The sequence below is a fragment of the Somniosus microcephalus genome, chromosome 17 (genome assembly GCF_052327205.1).
Source record: "Somniosus microcephalus isolate GS21.2 chromosome 17, FLI_Smic_1.0, whole genome shotgun sequence".
NCBI lineage: Eukaryota > Metazoa > Chordata > Chondrichthyes > Squaliformes > Somniosidae > Somniosus > Somniosus microcephalus.
The window spans coordinates 86,403,910-86,418,421 of record NC_141003.1 but is presented as its reverse complement, the minus strand read 5'-3'; the positions used below and the strand labels follow the sequence as shown (position 1 = coordinate 86,418,421).

At 47.1% G+C, this 14,512-nt stretch overlaps 1 protein-coding gene across 8 annotated transcripts in view; it reads left to right on the top strand.

The window, feature by feature from the left end:
- The window catches only part of frmd4a (FERM domain containing 4A), an 894,188-nt gene that overhangs the window by 848,126 nt on the left and 31,550 nt on the right, over positions 1-14,512 (top strand). For all 8 annotated transcript variants that reach the window (XM_086010812.1, XM_086010811.1, XM_086010810.1 and 5 more), the window contains 3 exons: positions 5,143-5,371; positions 6,128-6,184; positions 7,247-7,484. In XM_086010812.1, the coding sequence (XP_085866938.1) occupies positions 5,143-5,371; positions 6,128-6,184; positions 7,247-7,484 (524 nt within the window). The remainder of the gene's footprint in view (positions 1-5,142; positions 5,372-6,127; positions 6,185-7,246; positions 7,485-14,512) is intronic.

The following is a 14,512-nucleotide window of genomic DNA, read 5'->3' as shown; positions in this document are numbered from 1 at the left end:
TGGAAAATGGGATTAGAATAGACAGGACCTGATGGCCGGCGCGGACACGATGGGCCGAAGGGCCTCTTTCTGTACTGTATAACTCTATGACTCATCTCCACTTTCCTGAACTATCCCCATATCCCTCGATTCCCTTAATATTCAACAAAAAAATTGGTCAGTAATAAGTGACTTAATCAAAATGAAGGCATGCTTTTTTTTTTGTTCTGGAGGACAGATCAAGCGAGCAGAAAACCGTTACAGTTTGTGGGATATAGCAACACAATATGGACTTTTGTGTATGTGGTTAACAGCCCAGTCTAAAGCGCTTGCTTGGCTTCAGGGATAGCTTTGTCACCTCTGAGTCAGAAGGTGGCGAGGTCAAGCCTTGCTCCAGGATTTGAGCACGTAATCTAGGCTGAAACTTCAGCCGTGCTGCTTAAGGGAGCGCTGCACTGTTGAAGGTGCCGTCTTTCGGATGAGGCGTTAAACCCAGGACCCCCGTCTGCCTCTTCAAGTGGATGTAAACGATCCCATGGTGCTATTCAAGAAAGAGTTGGGGAGTCTTCCCCGTGTCCTGGCCAACATTTATCCCTCATTCAACAGCCCTCAGAACAGATGAACTCGTCGTTTTTTCTCATTTCTGTGTGTGGGCGCTTGCTGTGTGCAAAGTGGCTGCCACGTTTGCCTAGAAAACAGCAGTGACTACACATCAGATGCGGATGACATCCTGAGCTCATGAAAGGCACCATATTCATGCAAACTCTTTCTTAAAACATAGGTTTGGGCCTCGTTTTGCTGAAATTTAAATGATCCTTAAACAATCTGCATCAGGACACCTCCCCATTGGATAAGCGCACTGCCCAATCTGGAGCTAGTGACATACAGGCCAGAAAGGCTCCAGTTTCAGCCCCTGGTCTGTGCTCGATAAGCTGGCCTCGGATGGGGGCAGCGCAATTGGCCACTAAGCCCTCCCCCCAGAGCTCGGGAGGTGAAAAATCATAAGAACCATAAGAAACAGGAGCAGGAGTCGGCCATTCGGCCCCTCGAGCCTGCTCCGCGATTCAATAAGATCATGGCTCATCTGATCTTGGCCTCAACTCCACTTTCCCGCTCTCTCCCCATACCCCTCGACCCCTGTAGTTCAAATGTCTGTCAATCTCCGCCTTGAATATAATCAATGACTCCGCCTCCACAGCTCTCTGGGGAAGAGAATTCCAAAGATTCACGACCCTCTGAGAGAAGAAATTCCTCCTCATCTCTGTTTTAAATGGGCGACCCCTTATTCTGAAACTATGCCCCCTCGTTCTAGATTCCCCCACGAGGGGAAACATCCTCTCCGCGTCCACCCTGTCAATCCCCCTCAGAATCTTATATGTTTCAATAAGATCACCTCTCATTCTTCTAAACTCCAATGAGTCATAAGTCAACCCCTTCATCCCAGGAATTAACCTGGTGAACCTTCTCTGAACTGCCTCCAATGCAAGTATATCCCTCCTTAAATATGGAGATCACAACTGTATGCAGTACTCCAGGGGTGGTCTCACCAACGCCCTGTACAGTTGTAGCAAGACTTCCCTACTTTTATACTCCATCCCCCTTGCAATAAAGGCCAACATTCCATTAGCCTTCCTAATTACTTCCTAAATCATCCAGGGTCCGACCTGATTGCCGCCCCTTCACTATCTGGGCTCAAACATGAAGACTGGCGATTTGTGCGAGTTACAGGGGAGCCCGATGAGCCAGACCCAATCAGGAGTCACTGTCTTCAGGACAAGAAAGGGGGATGGTGGGGGGGGAGAATTACTTTTAGAAGTTCTATGTTGAATAAAATAGGCCGAACGCTATAAAATATTTGTATCTGCTGAACAAACTGACCTGTTTTTACAGCACAGTGGGAATATAATAACAGCAGTGCCCCTTTTGTAGCCCTTAGGCTTGATGTATGGTTGTTCTAATTAATGTATTAGCTTTCCCCAGAGTACCTCGTACAGTGTTAGTTTTGGACTGAGGTGTGGATGCAGACTGTTTCTGCAGTGCTCAGGGGGGGATTGCAGATGCCAAACCTGTAGTATTTTTAGACGCTGCTGTCTGTAGAGTTTCAGATGCCAGTACAAACTGTTTTTAAAGGAAAATGAAACAGCGTTCAGCAGAGAACAGTCTCACATAATGCATTTCCGATTGAGTTTCGACATTGAGCATGGCGAGCCAACAGGATGGGTTCTTGAGCCATAACTCCTTTTCTTTCTGCAAGTTAATAGTCATTATTGGTGTGCGTTTAATGAAATGTAGCCAATAAATAGCGTGTTAGAACATAAGAAATGGAGCAGGAGTCGGCCATTTGGCCCTTCGAGCCTGCCCCGCCATTCAATAAGATCATGGCTGATCTTCCACCTCATCTCCACTTTCCCACCCGATCCCCATATCCCTTAATTCCCTTAATATTCAAAAATTTATCAACTTCTGTCTTGAATATACTCAATGACTGAGCCTCCACAGCCCTCTGGGGTAGAGAATTCCAAAGATTCACCGCCCTCTGAGTGAAGAAATTTCTCTTCATCTCAGTCCTAAATGGCCGACCCCTTATTCTGAGAACCAGTGTTGTAACCAGTTCTGTCATTCCCACCCCACCGATTCTCTCCTGGAGGTACCAGTTGATGCTGGGGTATAGTTCCACGGGTGCTGGCCATGCCCTGGTACCTCACCATTGTCCAGGTGCGAGCCTGCATAGTGAATGCTCGCCGGTTATTCGGTATAACTGAGCCTGAGGCTGTCCTCACACAAGAGAGTTGGCATGCAGGTACGGCAAGCAATTAGGAAGGCAAATAGTACGTTGACCTTTATTGCAAAGGGGGTTGGAATACTGTACAAGAGTAAGGCAGTCTTGCTGCAGTTGTACTATTATTATCGTTCACCACGATATCCATGCTATTCTACTTAGACCCTGGGTCCAGCCCACATGCCCAGTGAACGCAGCAATGCTGCTCAAGGTCCAACCCCCCCCCCCCCAGCCCCATCTATTCCCCCAACTCACCCCAGTGATGTGACCAAGACGGGAAAACTCACTCCTTGCGCCAGGCTGCTGTGAATGTCATCCAAGACTAGAATTTGGACTTGACTCACCTGATCAAGAACGTAATGCTAATACTGTAGTAACAATGATGATTAGTAATGAAATGGTTATTGCAGCAAGCAGCCTTTCCATTTAAAGATGCAATGTTTTCGGAGTGAGTCTGAGTTGGACCTTGACATGAAGTGCCTTGCACTACCTGCAGCCACTGGCGTTGAAGCACATGCGGAGTTGACCACTGACACAAAGGGGCAGAAAGATTTCTGGTTTGGGGAAGGGCAGAAGTGGGTAGTTTCATCCAAGAGGGGGTGGGAATCTGGACAGACCTGGATCCACCTTGCTTCCGCCCTCCAACCGAAATTCCGATGGTGGGTGGGGGGGGCGGATCACACAGGTGAGCCTTCCACCTGTCGTAGTACAGCTTTCAGGGCGCGTCTAGGGGAGCTCCCAGACTAGCCTGGGAATGATGGCCATTTTGCCCTCATTAGGTCCAGCAGAACTCTTGCCAGCTTAAAGTGACTGGGCACTACTTTACCAGCCACCAGCAGATCAGGACTTCTGCAATTGTGGGCCCACGCTGTCTCACATTACTTTGAGTCACTGGTTTTGAAGTTGTGTAGGTATTGGGCACTGAGGCACAATGTCCCACACTACCTTGAGAGTCACTGGGGTTTTGAAGTTGTGTAGGCAAGGGCACTGAGGAACAATGTCCCACACTTCCCTGAGACACTGGTTTTAAATTTGTTTTATTTTGAGGTGGGCACTAACACACAATGTCCCGCACTACCTTGAGGCACTGGTTTATATTAGGTAGCGATAGGACTGGCCATTGACAAACAGCGTCCATCATTACTTTAAGGCGCTGGTTCTGAATTGGGTCTCCCTTACTGCCTGGAGGTATTGCTTTTGTAGCAGATGGGGTGGGCACACACACACAGTGCCTGGCAGCGCACTGACACACTAATGATTGTTCTGTTTATTGATGCATTTAGCAACTTTGCATCACTGCATAAGTAATGTACTTTTGGAGCGTATGTGACATGTTGGGACTCGGGGCTCGCAAGGAAGAAATATCGGGACCATCTCCCCCTGCTCATTAAAAAAAGCAAGGCTCATTTTTGCTTTAAAAAAAAAGGATGGTTGTGTATATTTTTATAAATGGTATTCTTTTAATTTTTAAATCTTAATGCGACCCTATTCTTGCCACAATACAAAAAAAATTATATTCTGTTAGTACTAAGCCAGACTACACAGCACAAGTATACTTGCAGTACAACCTCCTCAGAAACGGTCACATTTTTATCGGCGACATCAGATTTCTCGAGCCTGCAGACGGTGTATGAGTGCTGCTGATAACTTGCCCCGCGCCACGAGCTCCTGCCCTCGCGGGCGGCCTTGCGTTGATTCAGCGCTCTGCACCTTTTTGCAATGAATTTTCTGCTGGTAAAGTTGAGCGGCGTCAGTGCAACACTATTAGCCACTGGGCCAGGGCTACATGCAGAGCAGAGCTCTCTCAACAATGTGCTTTGGAATTCTCGACCCCAGAGAGCTGTGGAGGCGGAGTCAGTGAATATATTCGAAGCGGAGATAGACAGACATTTGAGCTACAGGGGAGTCAAGGGTTATGGGGAGCGGGCAGGAAAGTGGAGTTGAGGCCAAGATCGGATCAGCCATGATCTTATTGAATGGCGGAGCAGGCTCGAGGGGCCAAATGGCCGACTCCTGCTCCTACGTCTTATGTGCCCACTTCAGAAAAGCACCCCTTACTAACCCCGTCTACTATTTTTCTACTACCCATACCTAATAATTTGGTTGCTTCTTCAATCTCCGTTAATATTTTAAAACAAAAAAATAGATTCAAGGAACGGATTCTGAAAATTGAAAATGTTGTTCATCTTTCCCACTGAGGGATGGTTGTATTAGTTTTAAACGGGATGTCTTGGATCGGTTGACATTTATTTAAACTTTTTTTTTTTTAAATCCACACACTCCCAGATAGTGGCTGTGTAAGCGCTGCTTGTGGATGAGAGAATGATGTTATTTCCGGGATCTTGAAGAGGAAAAATCTGACTGAAGTTTCCTTTCCCCTGCAGGAGGTTGAGCTGGAACGCCTGGAAAGAGAGTTTGCCATTCAGTCTCAGATCACAGAGGCAGCTCGCCGCCTCGCCAGTGACCCCAATGTCAGCAAAAAGATGAAGAAGCAGAGAAAGATGTCCTACTTAAATGCACTTAAAAAACTGCAGGACATCGAAAACGCCATCAATGAATACCGGATCAAGTCGGGAAAGAAACCCACACAGAGGGCATCCTTAATCATAGAGGGTGAGTTGTGATGTTGTTACTGGAAGGTTTAACATTCTGTGCTGTTTAACAGGTTTATATATGATTTCTTTGTGTGCTATTTCAACACAAGTCATTAATCAGAACAGCGTAACACCTGCATCAAAACAGAACACCAAGGAATTCTACGTCAGTGCCTTAACCAGTACATTCATAGTGGAAATGAAGCCCCTTGATGTATTGGTATCAGCACAGTGTAGGAGAATTTGTACAGATAGGACTAATTGGAAAGTGTATTAGAGTGAACAGGGAACTCTATTAGGCCCTGATTTTAACTCCAGGTGGACTCCCCGCTCGGGCCTGAGTTAAAATTACAGTCGGGTCTCAATGATGTCATCGGGCCGCAACGTGCACATGTAAAGAAGGACCCTGTTGTCTCCGGGCGTGTGTCCTCGCTGCCTGCTCAGGGAGAGCAGGTTAAAATTGCAGATGTTGCGATCGTGGCGGCTTTCGGACAGGTGAGAGCCCAGGCCGATTTTAACCCCCCGCCCGCCAGGTTTCTGCTGCGCGAGTCGGGGTTAAAATCAGCCCCTATATATGACTTCTATCCCTTTGGGGACGCCCCTGTATCCGCCTGCCATTTCTCAACAGTGGTAGAGTCAAGATCACCAACGTAAGGGGTGAAAAATGACAGCCACAGCAAGTGCTGATCAAGCAAACTGCACTGCACTGCCTGGGTTAGTCCGTCCTGCAGTTTTAACTACAAAAGTCATGTACTTTTTTGTGATTTCCCCATAGAAGCAAATATTGGCTCAGAAGACAGCTCATTGTCGGATGCCTTGGTTCTTGAGGATGGTAAGTACCTCCTTTACACAGTGTCTCGTGTTGGTTTATCACCAGGCCACTTTATAAAATATCATGTTGACGTAATAAAACTCACTACGCACTTGGTTCGAGTATAAAGCAAGGCTTTAATCAACTTGTTTCAAAACATGGAGGTCTAGTTATCTTTCACTAATTCCTGTTTACAAAATGTCCTGGGCAAGCTGGGCTCACGCCCGAGTATTTATACTCCCTGGACGGCGCCACCAGCTGGCCGTCCAGTGTTATTTCATGAGTCTTTCTTCATGGATCATAAGATTCATAACATATGTTAGCTTGTTAAAAGTAATTTTACAGAGAGACTTAGGTGTTCTCCTACAGGAAACACAGAAAGTTAACATGCAGGTACAGCAAGCAATAAGGAAGGCAAATGGCATGTTGGCCTTTATTGCAAGGGGGTTGGAGTATAAGAGTGAGGAAGTCTTCCTACAATTGTACAGGGCTTTGGTGAAACCACACCTGGAGAACTGTGTGCAGTTTTGGTCTCCTTATCTAAGGAAGGATATATTTGCCTTGGAGGCGGTGCAACGAAGGTTCACTAGATTGATCCCTGGGATGAGAGGGCTGTCCTATGATGAGAGATTGTGTAGAATGGGCCGATACTCTCTGGAGTTTAGAAAAATGAGAGGTGATCTGATTGAAACATACAAGATTCTGAGGGGGATTGACAGGGTAGATGCTGAGAGTTTGTTTCCCCAGGCTGGAGAGTCTAGAACTAGGGGTCACAGTCTCACAATAAGGAGTTGGCCATATAGGACTGAGATGAGGAGAAATTTCTTCACTCAGAGGGTTGTGAATCTTTGGAATTCTCTATCCCAGAGGGCTGTGGATGCTGAATCGTTGAGTATATTCAAGGCTGAGATCGATAGATTTTTGAACTCTAGGGGATTCAAGGGATATGGGGATCGGGCGGGAAAGTGGAGTTGAGGTCGATGATCAGCCATGATCTTATTGAATGGTGGAGCAGGCTCGAGGGGCCGAATGGCCGACTCCTGCTCCCAATTCTTATGTTCTTGTGTTTCTTTGTTTTTGCAGAAGACTGCCACGTTACTAGCGTTGCGTCGCCAATGCAGTCTCCACATAAAGGTCTCCCTCCCCGCCCACCCTCACATCAGAGACCTCCTCCCCCGCAGTCTCTGGACGGATTGCGGCAGCTGCACTACCATCGCAGCGACTACGACAAGTCACCCATTAAACCAAAAATGTGGAAGGAGTCATCCTTAGACGAACCATATGAAAAGGTCAAGAAGCGCGCCTCTCACAGTCATTCCAGGTCAGTCACATCAGCACTGAAGGGGCTGAACATTGCACGACACCCTTATGGGCAGAACTCACCTCTATTTGAAATAGCATTAAAGGCAATTTATGACGTAATTATGTTATTTGTTTTTATGCTATCACATGGAGTGCACCCATTCTAGTTTCAACTTTTTATCGAATGTATCTTATTCTAGTGCCATCAGACTGCAATAGAATGAGTTTAGAGAGAAGGAGACACTGTGATGAGTGCCTGTAAGCTGCATCTATTCTAATGCCGTCAGATAGAATGGCCGGAATTTTCTTCGGGATGGAGGGTTGGTCCGAGGCGGGCAGGAAGCTCAGGAGGCCGGGTTTCCTGCAGACTCTGCCAATATTACTGGCAGGGCCTAATTTGAATGTGAGGCCTCGGTTTCCCGCCCGCAGCCAGCCAGTTTGAGAGGCGGCCTGGCTGGCTGCGGGCAGGTAGGCCTCAGTGGCGAGGGGTCCGTCCAGGGGATGGATCGCGGGAGGGGGTATCAGGGATCGGCGTGATTGGGGGGTGAGGGGCAGTCGAGAATCGGGAGGGGGTTGCCAATCAGCGGGAGGGGAGTCGGTAATCGGGATGGGGAGAGAGGATCGGCGGGGGTGGGGGCGGAGGTTTGCAGGATCAGCAGGGGATTGGGGGGGGTGTTCGGGAATCGGGGGGGATCAGGGATTGTGGGGGGGGAATCGGGGATTGAGGGGGTGTCAGGGATTGTGGGGGCATCATGGGGGGGGGGGCGCGGCCGGAGGATTGTGGCCAGCCTCCTCATCATCGTTGGGGGGGGGGGGGGAGGGCCCGGGAAGGCGATCGGAGGCCTCTTGGTGGGGTCTCTGATTGTGGCAGGTGTGTTAGGCCGGGACCCTGGATCCAGGAGGGGGGTATAAAGCCACTTACCTCCTGGGTGCAGCAGTCCCCGCCTCAGTTTAATTGCCGGGATTCACAAATTGTGTGAAACCCGTCCACAGGCTGTTAAATTCAAAATGGACGGGGAAAATCGAGGCTTCCAGCCTCGTTACAATATTTAAATTGAGGTAACGCCCCCAGGGAGCGGATTGGTCGCCTCCCCCCCCCCCCCCCCATCCCGCCTCCGGCAAAACCGGAACTGAGCGGGTTGGTGGCGGGATCAGGTCGGGAATCCCACTTTTAACAATTTAACTGCCCCAAACCCACCCTATTTTTTTACGGGAAAATTCCGGCCAATGTATCTTATTCAAGCATGAGAATAATGGACTCTGTCTATTCTGGTGCTGTTGAAAGAAATGCACTTATTCTTGTATCAGTTGCAATCCTCTTGTTCTAGTTCCATCAAATCCCTCGGCACTATTTGAAGAGGGGCAGAGAGTTCACCTGGTCTCCTGGCCACTAAAAACCGGTCATTCTTCCCATTGCTCTACACTCACTTACACAAATAAACGAGCGGGGGAGTTCTCCCCTTGCCCTGGCCAACATTTATCCCTCAATCAACATCGCAATTTAAAAAAACAAAGAGATTATCTGGTCATTTACCTCATTGCTGTTTGTGGGACCTTGCTGTGTGAAAATTGGCTGCCGCGTACAACAGTGACTACACGTCAAAAAGTACTTGATTGGCTGTGAAGCGCTTTGGGACGTGCTGAGGTTGTGAAAGGTGCTACATAAATGCAAGATTTTTTTTTCTTAAGAATAGAATTTTGATCCCAGCTTAAATGTCCCCATTACCTTTACAGTGCTCAGCAAACTAACTTCCACACAGCCGAAAGTACAGCGTTTGGTTTAATTCAGGGTGAACCTTTCTTCTGGGGCACTTTCACCTTCTCAGGCCTGCTAGTGCTACACACCTGATGGAGCTGGGCAATGGATCTGACCTCAACCTCTGCAATGCTGTTAGAATGCAACAACAACTTGTATTTATACAGCACCTTTAATGTAGTAAAACGTCCCAAGGTGCTTCACAGGAGCGATTATCAAACAAAATTTGACACCGAGCCACACAAGGAAATATTAGGGCAGGTGACCAAAGTTTTAAGGAGCGTCTTGAAGGAGGAAAGAGAGGTAGAGAGGCGGAGAGGTTTAGGGAGGGATTTCGTAGCTTAGGGCCTCGGCAGCTGAAGGCACAGCCGCCAATGGTGGAGCGATTAAAATCGGGGATGCTCAACTGTCCAGAATTGGAGGAGCGCAGATATCTCAGGGGGGGGGGGGGGTTGTGGGGCTGGAGGAGATTACAGAGATAGGGAGGGGGCGAGGCCATGGAGGGATTTGAACACAAGGATGAGAATTTTCAAATCGAGGCGCTGCTTAACCGGGATCCAATGTAGGTCAGCGAGCACAGGGGGTGATGGGTGAACGGGACTTGGTGCGAATTAGGACACGGGGCAGCAGAGTTTTGGATGGCCTCAAGTTTACGGGACTGAAATATCATTCATGCGCAAACAGCAATTGCCTGACCAAAACCAGTGCTGCCGGCACTTGCGATTCACCCGGAAGATTTTTTTTTAATGATTCTGATTCATTTGGGAAGTTTGAACGCAGCTGGTGGCAGTGGTAAGTTACAGTTTTTCTTTGCTCGGTATATTTTTCTTTTCCATCCCAGCGTCCACCCTCCAGGCTCAAATGTTGCCAAATAGTTGCTCTTCCTGCCACGTGGTGCACAACAGTGTTAGTGAGCATGGTACTGAACTACCAACCTACAGGTCACGGGTTCAAGTGTCATCGTGGCAAGTTAGGAAATTGAATTGAATAACTCTGGTAAGCTTTGGGCGGGCACCTGGAAAATGACCACAATAGTTGCCAGATCGACGTTAAAAACCCGCACTAATTAAGAAAGGGACTCTGTCGCCCTGCGCATGACTCTGATTGATTCTTAATGCCGCCTGACGTAGCCCAACAACCCACTACGTTGTACAAACAATTCTCAGGGCGACTAGGCATGGGCAATAAATGTGGCTTGTCAGCTTTGCCCACATCCTAAGAACAGGGGAAGGAATATAAGAACACCTTGGCAGCCACAATGCTGGCAATAATGGATGATGCAAACTGCAGTGTGAAAACTCCACAATTGAAAAGCTCCAAAACTTTACATTTTTTAATTATTTGTTCCTGGGATGTGGGCCACGCGTGACGCTGCCGCGATGCAGGGGCTCTTCCCTGCACTAAGTGCAGAAAAATATTAATCAGGCAACGTTGAAGGCACTTTATCTAAATGCACGTAGCATTCGCAACAAGGTGGATGAATTAATGGCACAAACAGAAGTAAATGGGTGTGATGTAATTGCGATTACAGAGACTTGGGGCTGGATTTTCATTGGGCCGTGGAGTCGGGATTGGAGGCGCGTGGGGGTTTAAAATCCCGAAATCGAGGGTCCCGACCCCATCCCGCCCCCAACCCGCCTCCATGCCAGTTTCAAAGGAGGCGGGTACCCACCCCGCACTGGGACCCGCCTCCCCAAGGCAGGAAGGGGATTAGTGCCAATTAACTGCCTGTTAACAGGTAGTTAACAGGCAGTTTTCAGCCTAATCCCTATTTTCATTGTTGAAATGTGGGATTCCCGACGGCTCCACACCACGCCAAGTTAGCGAGGTGGGCCGTCGGGCTGAAGGGCTTGGAGGGTTTGAGATGTCCGGTGTTCAGGTGAGTGATGGGTGCATGAGTGCAGAGGTAAGTGTGTTTGGTGTATTTGAAGTGTTTAAAGAAGTTCTACTAACCTTTACTTACCTTTACAGCCTTCCTTCCTTCAGGTCTCGGAAGTCCCTCATCTCACCAGCACAGAAAGCAGAATGGCCGCCAGCTGTCAAAATCTGCAGCCTCTGCTTTCTGTTCTGGGGAGATCTCTAAATCATCCTGAGAGGAAGGAATTAACCTGGAGTACAGATTGTCAGTGTTTGACAGCTTCAAACAGCTGTGAAACGCTGATATTTCATCTGTCAAAAGGTCTTGACAGATGAAATTTCAATCTGTGACGTCACCTGTTGCTAGGTGGCCCTTAATTGGTCTGCAGAGCCCGCTGGGCGGGCTCAACAAGGTCAATCAAGTCAAAAACGCGTGGGTTGGCTACAACTCAATGGAGGCGGGACTACAACCCCAAAAGTTGTAGTCCCGCCTCCTACCCACCTCCTCAATGAAAATCCAGCCCATGGTTGCAGGGTAACCAAAGCTGGGAACTGAATGTTCCAGGGTACTCAACATTTAGGAAGGACAGACAAAAACGAAAAGGAGGTGGCGTAGCGCTGTTAATAAGGGATGAGATCGGTACGGTAGAGATAAAAGATCTTGGCTCAGCAGATCGTGATGTAGAACTGAAATCAGTTTGGGTGGAGCTAAGAAACAACAAATGGCGGAAAACATTGGTGGGAGTTGTGTATAGGCCACCAAACAGTAGTGGTAATGTAGGGCACAGGATCAATCAAGAAATTAGAAGTGCATGCAACAAGGGCAATACGGTAATCATGGGGGACTTCAATCTACATATTGACTGGGCAAATCAAATTACCACTAATGGTGTGGAGGACGAATTCTTGGAATGCATGTGAGATGGTTTCCTGGATCAGTATGTGGAGGAACCAACCAGGGAACAGGCTATTCTGGATCTGGTACTGTGTAATGAGAAAGGGCTAATCAATAACCTTGTGGTAAAGGGGCCTTTAGGGACAAGTGACCATAATATGATTGAATTTTACATTAAGTTTGAGAGTGATGTAGTCCAATCTGAAACTAAGGTCTTCAATCTAAACAGAGGAAACTACAAGGGTATGAGGGACAAGTTGGCCATGGTAGATTGGGAGACTACACTAAAAGGTATGAAGGTGGACATACAATGGCTAACATTCAAGGAAATAATGCATAATTTGCAACAAACATATATTCCTCTAGGGCATAAAAGCCCAAAAGGAAAAGTGATCCAACCATGGCTAACAGAAGAAATTAAAGCTAGTATTACGTCAAAGGAGGAAGCTTATAAAGTTGCCAGAAAAAGCGGTCAGCCTGAGGATTGGGATCTTTTTAGAAATCAGCAAAGGGGGACCAAGAAATTGATAAAGGGAAAATGGAATATGAGCACAAACTAGCGAAAAATATAAAAACGGATTATAAAAGCTTTTATAGGTATGTGAAAAGGAAAAGACTGGCGAAGGTAAATGTAGGTCCTTTACAGTCAGAGACGGGAGAATTTATAATGGGGAATGAGGAAATGGCTGAGAAATTAAATAAATACTTGTTTCTGTCTTCACGGAGGAAGACACAAAAAACCTTCCAGAAATACGAGAAAACCAAGGGTGTGACGAGAATGAGGAACTTAAAGAAATTATTATTAGTAAAAAAACAGTACTAGCAAAATTAATGGGACTAATTGTCGATAAATCCCAAGGACCGGATGACTTACATCCTAGGGTTTTGAAAGAGGTGGCCATTGGGATAGTGGACGCATTGGTTGTCACCTTCCAAAATTCTATAGATTCTGGAATGGTTCCTGCAGATTGGAGGATAGCAAATGTAACCCCGCTATTTAAGAAAGGAGGGAGAGAGAAAACAGGGAACCACAGACCTGTTAGCCTCACATCAGTAGTTGGGAAAATGCTGGAATCTATTATAAAGGATGCAATAACTGGGCACTTAGAAACTAATACAGGAAACTTTCGATTTACCGGCACCTAAATAAACGGAAATCTCGGTTAACCGGCAAAATTCAGGAGTAGGTTCAGGTAAGTTTTACTTCATATTACTTGCCTTCCTCGATCTGTTGCTGTGCAATTGGGTGTGGCTGCAGCTGTTGCTAAGCTACAGAGACGCTTGGAACTTGTGGCCACTGCTCTGCACCTGTTGCTAAGCAACAGGGTTTGTTGCTTTATAAGGAGCTCTCAGCTCTCCGTATCTTTTACTATAGCTCTCGGTTATCCGGAATTTTTGATGAACCGGCACCACGTCGGTCCCGTCGGTGCCGGATAAAAAAAAGTTTCCTGTAGTAACATGGATTTATGAAAGGGAAATCATGTTTAACAAACCTATTGGAGTTCTTTGAGGATGTAACTAGTGGAGTAGACAAAGGGGAACCGGTAGATGTGGTGTATTTGGATTTTCAGAAGGCCTTTGATAAGGTCCCACACAAGAGGTTGGTGAACAAAATTAGAGCACATGGAATTGGGGGTAATATACTAGCATGGATTGAGAATTGGTTAACAGGTCTTTTTCAGGATGGCAGGCTGTGACTAGTGGGGTACCGCAAAGATCAGTGCTTGGGCCCCAGCTATTCACAATCTATATCAATGATTTGGATGAGGGGACTAAATGTAACATTTCCAAATTTGCTGATGATACAAAGCTAGGTGGCAGTGTCAGTTGTGAAGAGGATGTGAAGAGGCTTCAAGGGGATCTCGACAGGCTCAGTGAGTGGGCGAGAACGTGGCAGCTGGAATATAATGTGGATAAATGTGAAGTTATCCTCTTTGGTAGAAAAAACAGAAAGGCAAAGTATTTCCTAAATGGTGAAAGATTGGGGAATGCAGATACTCAAAGGGACCTGGGTGTCCTTGTACATGAGTCACTGAAAGTGAATGTGCAGGTGCAGCAAGCCATTAGGAAGGCAAATGGTATGCTGGCCTTCATTACAAGAGGATTTGAGTATAGGAGTAAAGAAGTCTTACTCCAATTATATAGGGCCTTGGTGAGACCACACCTGGAGTACTGTGTACAATTTTGGTCTCCTTACCTAAGGAAGGATATACTGGCCATAGAGGGAGTGCAGCAAAGGTTCACGAGATTGATTCCTGAGATGGCGGGGACTGTCATATGAGAAGAGATTGAGTAAACTAGGCCTGTGTCCTCTTGAATTCAGAAGAATGAGAGGGGATCACATTGAAGCATACAAAATTATTACAGGGCTTGATAGGGTGGATGCTGGGAGAATGTTTCCCTTAGCTGGGGAGTCTAGAACCAGGGGCCACAGCCTCAGGATAAAGGGTAGGCCATTCAGGACTGAGATGAGAAGAAATTTCTTCACACAGAGGGTGGTGAATCTTTGGAATTCTCTACCCCAGAGGGCTGTGGAGGC